The sequence below is a fragment of the Meleagris gallopavo genome, unplaced genomic scaffold (genome assembly GCF_000146605.3).
Source record: "Meleagris gallopavo isolate NT-WF06-2002-E0010 breed Aviagen turkey brand Nicholas breeding stock unplaced genomic scaffold, Turkey_5.1 ChrUn_random_7180001851964, whole genome shotgun sequence".
Lineage (NCBI taxonomy): Eukaryota > Metazoa > Chordata > Aves > Galliformes > Phasianidae > Meleagris > Meleagris gallopavo.
This window is the reverse complement of record NW_011118797.1, coordinates 11,887-22,259: the sequence shown is the minus strand read 5'-3', so window position 1 is coordinate 22,259 and position 10,373 is coordinate 11,887. Positions and strand designations below refer to the sequence as shown.

The 10,373-nt window shown below is 42.7% G+C and overlaps 1 protein-coding gene across 1 annotated transcript in view; it reads right to left on the bottom strand.

Annotated features, from left to right (window-relative positions):
• The window catches only part of LOC100543744 (proprotein convertase subtilisin/kexin type 5-like), a 30,293-nt gene that overhangs the window by 11,105 nt on the left and 8,815 nt on the right, over positions 1 to 10,373 (bottom strand). The window contains exon 3 of the mRNA XM_019611023.2: positions 4,873 to 5,009. Coding sequence (XP_019466568.1) covers positions 4,873 to 5,009 — 137 coding nt within the window. The remainder of the gene's footprint in view (positions 1 to 4,872; positions 5,010 to 10,373) is intronic.

Here is a 10,373-nt window from a genome sequence, read left to right as displayed (position 1 = left end):
TAACCAGTGGTATCCCCCAGGGTCTGTGCTGGGTCCGGTCTTGTTCAACATCTTCATCAATGACCTTGATGAGGGGATAGTGGCCACCCTCAGCAAGTTTGCTGATGATACGAAGTTGGGAGGATTGGCTGACACGCCTGAAGGCTGTGCTGCCATTCAGCGAGACCTGGACAGGCTGGAGAGCTGGACAGTAAGAAACCGGATGAGGTTCAACAAAAGCAAGTGTAGGGTCTTACACCTAGGGAGGAATAATTGCATGCACCAATACAGGCTGGGGGATGAGCTGCTGGAGAGGAGCTCTGCAGAGAGGGACCTGGGCGTCCTGGTGGATGACAGGTTGGCCATGAGCCAGCAGTGTGCCCTCGTGGCCAAAAAGGCCAATGGCATTCTGGGGTGCATTAAGAAGAGCGTGTCCAGCAGGTCGAGGGAGGTGATCCTCCCCCTCTACTCTGCCCTGGTAAGGCCTCATCTGGAGTACTGTGTCCAGTTCTGGGCTCCCCAGTGCAAAAAAGACAGGGATCCCTTGGAAAGAGTCCAGCAGAGGGCCACAAAGATGGTGAAGGGCCTGGAGCATCTCCCCTATGAAGAAAGGCTAAGTGAACTGGGTCTGTTTAGCCTTGAGAAAAGACGACTGAGAGGGGACCTGATCCAGGTTTATAAATATCTGAGGTGTGGCGGCCATAGTGGTGAGGCTAGTCTGTTTTCAGTGGTACGTGGAGACAGGACGAGGGGAAACGGACATAAGCTGCAGCACAGGAAGTTTCACATGAATGTGCTTAAGAACTTTACGGTGAGGGTGACGGAGCACTGGAACAGGCTGCCCAGGGAGGTTGTGGAGTCTCCTTCTCTGGAGATATTCAAGTCTCGCCTGGACGCCTACCTGTGTGACCTAGTGTAGGGAACCTGCTTTGGCAGGGGGGTTGGTCTCGATGATCTCTAGAGGTCCCTTCCAACCCCTACAATTCTGTGATTCTGTGAAATCCACAGACAATGAAAGCAGGGATGTGCAGCCTGGGAAGAATATATGCATGCCATCTGGATGTGCAGAGATGGGATCAGGAAAGCAAAGGCACAAACAGAACTGAACTTTATGGGAGATGTAAATAGCAACAGGAAGCAATTGTTCAAATACATTGGTCAGAAGAGACAAGCCAAAGCAAGTGCACTGCCTCTGAAAAACATGCAGGGAAAAATGGCAAAAACGAACACCAACAAGACTGAGGTACTCAGCAAGTTCTTTGCCTCAGTACTCAGTACCCGTCAGACATCGCTCATGTCCCTGAACATCTAGGCAAGGCTCGAGGGAACAAAATGCCTCTTATTTTAAGAGAAGAGTATCCTGCTGAAACTGAATACATAGGAGACTGTGGGTCCCACAGGACACGGCATCCCAGAGTCCTGAAGGAACTAGCTGATGTTGTTGCCAAGCCACTCTTTTGTATTCAAGAAGTTCCCAGTGGCTGGAAGAAGGGAAACCACTCCCATTTTTAAGAAATGGAAGAGAGGAAGATCAGGGAAGCTACAGACCAGTGATCCTCACTTCTCTGCCTGGGAGATCACAGAACAGTTCCTTTTGGAAGACAGGTTCAGATACATACAAGATGAGGAGGTGATATAAGACAGCCAGTGGGGCTTCACCAAAGGCAGATCATGCCTGGCCAATCTGGTGGCCTTCTATGATGGAAGCGATGGTTTCAGTGGACAAAGGAAGGACAACTGATGTCATCTACCTGGACTTCTGCAAAGCCTTTGATATAGTCCCATATCACATTCTTATTTCTAAACTGGAAAAATATGGTTTCTAAGCATAGATTATTCAGGGGATAAGAAATTGGTTATAATGTCACAACCAGAGGTCTGTGGTTGATGGTTTTATGCACAGCTGGAAGCTAGTGATGAGTGGTATACTTCAGGGAGAAGAGCTCAACTGAGAGCAGCACTGTGAAGAAGAATTTAGGGGTTCTGGTGGACAAAAAGCTAGATGTAAGCCATCAGTGTGAACTTGCAGCCCAGAAGGCCAAATCTAACCTGGGTGCCTCCAAAAGAAGGGTGGTCAGCCAGGCAAGGGAGATGACTGGCTTCTTCTGCTCTGCCCTTCTGAAGCCCCATCTCCAGTACTGTGCTCAGATGGAGGGTCCCCACATCCAAGAAAGATGTAGAGCTGTTAGAGCAGATCCACAGGAGGCCACAAAGATGATCAGTGGGCTGGAGTTTTTCTCCTGTGGAAAAAGGCTGAGGGAGATGAGCTTGTTCAGCCTCAAGAAGAGAAGGCTCTATGGAGATGTCACTGTGCCTTTCCACTATTTGAGGAATTTAAGGAGAGCTTACAAGCAAGAATGAGACTGATTTTTTTACATACTCTGGTAGTAATAGGATAAGAGGGAATGGCTTTGATATAAAAGAACGGAGATTTAGATTAGATATTAGGAGGAAATTTTTTCTAAAAGGGTGGTGAGGCACTGGCACATACTACTCAGAGAAGCTATGTACGCTCCATCCCTGGAGGCATTCAGGGACATTTGGATGTGGTCCTGGGCAGCCTGATCTATAGAACAATTGAATCATAGCATCACCAATGTTGGAAAAGACCTCCAAGGTTATCCAGTCCAACTGTTCACCTGCAAGCAATATTTTCTGACTAAACCATGTCCCTTAGTACATCTAAACATTTCTTGGACACCTCCAGGGTGTCCACTGACCACAGGGTCAGTGACTCAACTGCCTCCCTGGGCAACTCATTCCAGCGCCTAACCATTATTCTGAAGAAATTTTTCCTAACATCCATCCTGAATCTCTTCTGGCAGAACTTGAGGACATTCCCTCTAGTCCTACCGCTAGTTAAACAGGAGAAGATGCTGACCCACACCTTGCCACAATCTCCTTTCATGTAGCTGTAGAGAGCTATAAGGTCTCTCCTGAACCTCCTCTTCTCCAGACTAAACAATTCCTGTCCCCTCAGCCATTCCTTGTAAGGCTTGTGCTCCAGACCCCCTGCCCGCTTTGTTGCTCGTCTGGACATACTCCAGGGCCTCAATATCTTTCTTGTAATTAGGGGCCCAGAACTAAACACAGTACTCAAGATGTCGCCTCACCAGTGCTAAGTACAGTGAGATGATCATTTTTCTATTTCTGCTGGCAATAATGTTTCTGATACAAGACAGAATACTCTTGGCCTTCTTGACCGCTTGAGTACACTGCTAGCTCATGTTCAGCCAAGCATTGATCAACACCTTCCACACAGTCTTCCAGCCACTTTGCCCCAGCCTGCAGCATTGCCTGAAATTGTTATGGCCAAAGTGCAGGACTTAGTACTTGGTCTTGTTGAAGTTCATCCTACTGGCCTCAGCCCAGCTATTTTGCCTGTTCAGATCCCTCTGTAGGACCTTCCTACCTCCAGACAAACTGACACTTCCTCCCATCTGCAAAATTCCTGGGGGTGCACTTAATCCTCTTGTCCAGGTCATCAATAAAGATGTTGAACAGGACAGGCCCCAGTACTGACCCCTGGGTAACACCACTCATGGCCAGCTGGATTTAACTCCATTTGTCACTGCTTTCTGGGCCTGGTTAGCCAACCAGTTCTTTGCCATGCTCAAATCATGGGTTGTCTGCTTCTCCGAGAGAATACTGTGTCAAAAGACACCGTGTCAGAAGATTTGCTGAAGTCTAGGTTAGACTACGTCAACAGCCTTTCCCTCATCCACCAGGCGGGTTACTTGATCGTAGGAGATCAGGTTGGTCAAGCAGGACCTGACTTTTGTGAACCTTGTGAACGCACAGTCTCACACGTCATGTGATCTCACTCAAGATTATCTGTTCCATAATCTTTCCTAGCACTGAGGTCATGCTCTTGGGCCTGCAGTTCCCTGGATCTTCCTTACGACCCTGTTGATGGGAGTTACACTGGCAAGCCTCCAATCCTCTGAAACCTCTCCAGCAACCACCTCCACCAGTTCCCTCAACACCCTTGAGTGGATTCCATCTGGCCCCATGAACTTATGACAGTGGAGTAGTGGAGTAGGTGGAGTCATAGGTCTCTATCTCTACCTGCATCATGGGGTGTTTATCCTGCTCCCCATCTGAGAGTTACAGGTCAGGTGATTGAGTACACTGAGGATAATTGGTCTGACTTTTAAAGACAGATGTAAAGAAGGCATTGAGAACCTCAGCCCTTTCCTTATTCTTAGTAGTCATTTCCCCGCATCTAGTAAAGGACTGAGATTCTCCCTAGTCCTCCTCTTGCTGTTAATATATTTGTAAAAACATTTTTTTGTTCTCTTTTACTCCAGTGGCCAAGCTGAGTTCAAGTTGGGCTTTTGCCTTTCTAATTTTCTCCCTGCACATCCTAACAACTTCTTCATACTCTCTCCAAGTTGCTCATCCTTTCATCACAAAAGGTAGATTCTCTTTTTCTCCTGGAGCCTCAGGAGAAGCTCCCTGTTTACCTACGCTAGTCTTCTTCCCCCTGGTTCATCTTAAGGCACAGGGGGACAGCCTGCTCCTATGCCTTTAACACTTCCTTCTTGAGGAGTGGTCAGCCTTCCTGGACCCCTTTACCCTTTAAGACTGAATCCCAAGTGACTCTCCTTAGCAGGGTCCAGAATAGTTCAAAGTCTGCTCTTCTGAAGACCTAGATAGTGGTTGGCAACCCTTCCTATGGCAAGAGGCTGCAAATGGATGATCTTTAAGGTCCCTCCCAACCCAAGCCATTTTATGAATCTATGATTCTCTTTAAAGTCCTGGCTTCACACTCATATTCACACTATCAGACATTGCGGTTGTATATAAATGGTGGAAAACAGTCAAAGCGGTATTAACAACTGCAAACGTAATTCTAAATTCACTGAGCCCAAATAAAGATCAGATTCCTACCTGGAGTCTTGAAATTTCTCAGCTGAGATGGCGTGTCACAGATTTCCAAGATCCAGTCACCTGCTGCTTTTTCACTCCAGCAGTGAGTAGTCATAAACTCCCAGTTTTTAAATCCTTCCATGGAATGATCAAATAGCCTACAATAAATCACAACATTATATTAAGTGAACTATAATATTTGAGGAGCTAAGCCTCCAACTATGCAGATTACTGAATGATATGCTAATAAGCCAGCTCATTCATCTGTGCCTATACATGTTATTCAAGATGGTCTTCCCACATATCTTTGAAGTATATTCAAGAGTTTCCTTACTTTTTTGGTGGAGGAGGTTCTTTACATGTCATCATTTGTCATGATACGAAAGAATGGAAAGAGATTTCACTACAAAAAAAAAGTCATTACTTTTATATTAAATGATCCTTGTCTCTTAGGAAAGGTGCATAATACACAGCATGAAGTAAAAACAAACTTGTATACTGGAAAATTTCTGTAGCACTTATTTTTCACTTTGGATTGGAATACATAAAAGGGAATTAAAAATAAAAATGATGGAGTGAACAAGACAGTATTATAGATCAATATGTGCAACTCCTTATAGGAAAGGAAATGTAACAGAGACATTGGTATCCAATCTTAAATGATCAAATTATCACTCTATACTTGACAGGCTATATGAGAGCTGCTCTGAAAGTAATACCTCCTATCCTATTATGCTGACCCAGAACACCAGTGGCTGATGTTCGTGGTATTGCAGCAGAGGTTGAACCTTCCTAACAATATACCATTACATTTTGTTCCCATGAGACAAGTGGCAGTAGAGGGGCAGTATAATAGAATGGTGTTCGACATGGCAGATGAAGGAAAGTTGTATCACTGAATTTCTCCATGCAGAAAAGATTGCACTCATTGACATTCATCAACACTCACTAATCATTTATGGAGATCAAACAGTGGATGTCAGCACAGTGAGGCAGTGGGTGGTGCATTTTAGTGGTGATGGTGACAGTAGGTCACCTTCAGTGGTGCAGATTTTCCACAATAGCAGGCTCTAGTTCATCACTCACAAAAATGCACAGCTAACTGTAATGGCTATGTTGAAAAATAGCGTTTAGTAGCTGAGAATTTCCTCTATTAAACACTATTGTTCTCTCTGTATCTGTTGTAGTTTCCAAGGAGATAAAATGGAGGCATTACTTTCAGAATGACCTAAGTAGTTTGCGTAAAACTGAAAGACTGATGTCATCATGGTTCCTTCTAACTAACAACATTACTGTAATTACTGAGATCTTGGGTGAAGAGTTTGAAACTCAGGCCTGGATTATAACAGTTTCTTGTACAATGTAAGATTTCAGAATCTGCAAAGTGATGCTAATCTGATGAGGAAAGAGAGAGGACTGGCCGTATTTTGATACCTAAAATTGGAATTTTTATTAATAAAAGTATGGAAAGTCACAAGAGAATTTGGACTTCTATTCGGTGCTCGCGGTGTTTTGTCTGGTATTCCAAAGATACGAATGGAAGGTAAGATCTAATCACAGTTCACCACTGAAAAAAATAAATATATATACATAAATAAATATAGACACGTATATGTATATTTTTCATTATTTTACCTTGGTTCTTACATGTGAAAGTTTTACTGCTGAAAGCAATGTTTAAACATTTCTGATTAAAAAAAAAATGCTCCCTACAATAGAAACTCCAGTCAATTTAAAACCTTCTTTCAATGGAAATTAATAAAAATCTAGAATCATAGAATCACAGAATCAGCAAGTTTGGTAAAGAGCTTCAAGATCATCTAGTCCAGCCATCTACCTATCACCAATATTTCCCTACTAAGGAGTAAAGATGTAAAAGTGTACAGAAGTACTACAATATTTTACAATAACTTGATTCCTTACTGTTCATTTCTAAGTACATCTCAAGCTCTAGTCTCAGAAGACTGTTTAGGTGAACAGGCAAACAGCGGGAAAGGAAAATAGTTTAAAAGCACTGTAAATGTCAGTTTCTTGTAAAAAAGTGCCATATCTCTTGCTGAAAACCGGCCAATAAAACGCATGGAGCCAGATTTGCTGTGGGCCTACAGATCCAGTCCTCACTTGAATAGGCCTTGTATGGAACTGTATGCATGGTGCACCTTACATACACACACTCAGTACACATCTGATTTTCACTCTCATGTACACAACCCTTTTCCAGTTTGAATGAATGCCTACAACAGTGCTCCTTATATATATAGATATATATCTATTTCAATTTAAAGATTTTATTTTCACTGATAAATGGTTGAGATTTTCTTCTTACACAATCCAGTATAAACATGTATACATGTATATACATATATACATTCTGCCATCAGAAATTAGTCTGTTCCATGTTACTGTTAATTCAGTTATTTGAATACAGCACATATCACAAACATATAGCACACGTCATTTACTGAAAGGGTAGAAATTATTATCCAGTCACTACCCAGTGTTTGCATGTGGCTACGTTTAATTTAAATCATTATGTAGGTTATTTCCAACAGCTAGTCAAATTATCATATGGCATTTTGCTGACAGCTAATGTACTAATTTCTGAATATGCTAATAATCAGTCAAGGCAGCAATATTCCTTCTTGACAATTTGACAACTAAATTACATAGTATTATATCAATATTGTACAGTTATATTGTAGGCTCTATGAGGGCTGCTCTGAAAGTAATGCTTCCTACTTCATTATATTGACCTACAGCTCCCGAGGCAGACGTCGGTAGTATGGCAGTAGAGGTTGAATTCCTCCATGCAGAAGCGACACTGGCACATGCTGAACATTTACGGAGACCAAACAGTGAAGTGTGCACACAGCGAGGAAATGAGTGGTAGCTTATGATGCAAGATTTAAAATGTCATCTTTTAATGTATGAGTTTTGCTTCTGCAAATGAATCTGCAAATGAGTTAAAAAGCTACAGACATTTTAAAAAAAAAGTTAAAACTAGTAGCAAGATATGAGTCTAAGGCTATCTGCTAGTTATATCAACTCAAAGGCTCAAGTATTTTTGTGTTGTTCTGTTTATGCACTCTCATGTTCTCTTATGAAACTCTCAGAAAAAAAGTAGTAAGATTTCCCCTTCAGAGAAGTTAATGAAAGAATGAGATTTCTGAAGTAGTTACAAAACTGTCAGGTGCATTTTTTTCCGATTCAAAAAGAACATGTATCAAATAGCTTATTTTAAGAGTCTGAAGTCTGGAGCCAGTCCAGTTTGTTAACTAATTTTGTTATCTGTCAGACTTATGCCTAATCAAAACTCATAGTAAGGAAACACACATAGCCGGTCATGAACAAGTAAGTTATTAATATATGGTATGATTAATTGTTGTTTTAGTTAACAAGATGCTTAGAACAATCCAGTAACTGCAACACCTACACTCACGTATGTAGCACACTTGTACCAAACTAAGTGACAGCTTTTGATTCTTGATAACTTATTTGTTGATATAGATTCACAGAATCATAGAATCACTCAGGTTGGAAAAGACTTAAAGAACATCAAGTCCAACCACAACCTAACCATACTACCATAGTTCTAACAAACCTTCACTAAATCATATCCCTGAGCACCACATCCAGTTTTTAAACACCTCCAAGGATGGTGACCCAACCACCTCCGTGGGGAGCGGAGCCTATTCCAGTGCTTAACAACCCTTTCTGTAAAGAAGTTTTCCTCATATCTGTATAATCAATGAATATAAAAATGTTATAATTATGAAATAAACAAGAGAGTTAGGCAAAGCAGATTATAGTAACAAAAAGAGAATAGATAGAATACTTACCCACATCCTGGGTTCACTGCAAAACTCCAGAGGAGGGATCTCCAGAAGAGATCCTTTCCCACTGGTAGTCAGCTCTTAAATGGGTCTAGGAGAGGTGGAGCTAGGCTCCACCCCTTCAGGCTACACAGGTGAATTGCCTTGTGGCTGACTCATTGCTCACCTCAGGTGATCAAACAGAGGTTCAGGCCGTAATTCAGCAGTTCCCATCCAGTATCCAACCTAAACCTCTTCTGGAGCAACATGAGGCCATTTCCCCTCATCCTGTCACCTGTCACCAGTGAGAAGAGACCAACCCTGCTCTCCCTGCAATCATCTTTCAGGTATTTGAAGAGAGCAATAAGGTCTCCCCTCAGTCTCCTTTTCCCCAGACTGAACAGCTCCAGTTCCTTCAGTTCCCCCTCATAGGGCATATTCTCCAAGCCCTTCACCAGCCTGGTTGCCCTTCTTTGGACATGCTCCAGTACCTCAATGTCCTTTCTGTACTGAGGTGCCCAAAATTAAACACAGTACTCAAGGTGAGGCCTCACTAATGTCAAATACAGGGGTAGGATTACTTCCCTAGTCCTGCTCACCACACCATTCCTGATACAAGCCAGGATGCCATTGGCCTTCTTGGCCACCTGGGCACGCTGCTGGCTCATATTCAGCTGACTGTCCATCAGTACATCAGTTCACCAAGGTCCCTTTCTATCAGGCAGCTTTCCAACCACTCTTCTCCAAGCCTGTAGGGTTGCCTGGGGTTTGTGACCAAAATGCAGGAACCAACACTTGGCCCTATTGAAACTCATACAGTTAACCTTGGCCCATTGATCCAATCTGTCCAGATCCCTCCATAGTTCCCTCCTCCCCTCAGGCAGATCAACATTCCCTCCTAACTTGGTGTTGCCTGCAAACTTACTGAGGCTGCACTCAATCCCCTCATCAAGATTATTAATAAAGATGTTAAATGGAAGTGGCTCCAGTACTGAGCCCTGGGGGACACTGCTCGTGACCGGCTGCCAACTGGATTTAGCTCTATTGACCACAACTCTTTAGGCCCAGCCATCCAGCCAGTGTTTCATCCAGTGGAGCATACATCCACCCAAACCCATTGTCTCCTAGACAGTGTTGTGGGAGCCAGTGTCAAAAGCTTTACTGAAGTCCAGGTAGACCACATCAACAGCCTTACCTTCATCCACTGAGTGGGTAACCTTGTCATAGAATGAAATCAGGTTCGTCAGACACAATCACAGCAGTACACTAGAACTGCTCTGGTGACCTCTCTTGGTAAAGCAATTCAAGTTAAAGAGGATGTGCTTTTATGACCATCTATATTCAGAGAAATTAATTTTGGGCTGCTGATACGGTGAATAGCATTGTATTTAAAGATAATGACTTATTTTCTATCAGAAATAATTTAATATACTCTGTATGTACCATATGTAGGTCTGTATGAGAACATAAGTTTACAGAGCGTAAATTACTTGTTTCCTTAAAATAAATTAAAGAGAGTTGGCTTCTTTCACTACCATCCACTCAGCCTATAAATTGCACTACCTTTCTGCTTAAGAAAGTAATTTCAAACAGAAATATTCATTTGTAAGCCGATTTTCACGCGAGTGACAATTAGCCACTTTAAAGAGACTCCAAAATTGGGAACATGATAGTCTCTGAGCTAAATCTACAAGAGTTTAAAAAAAAAAA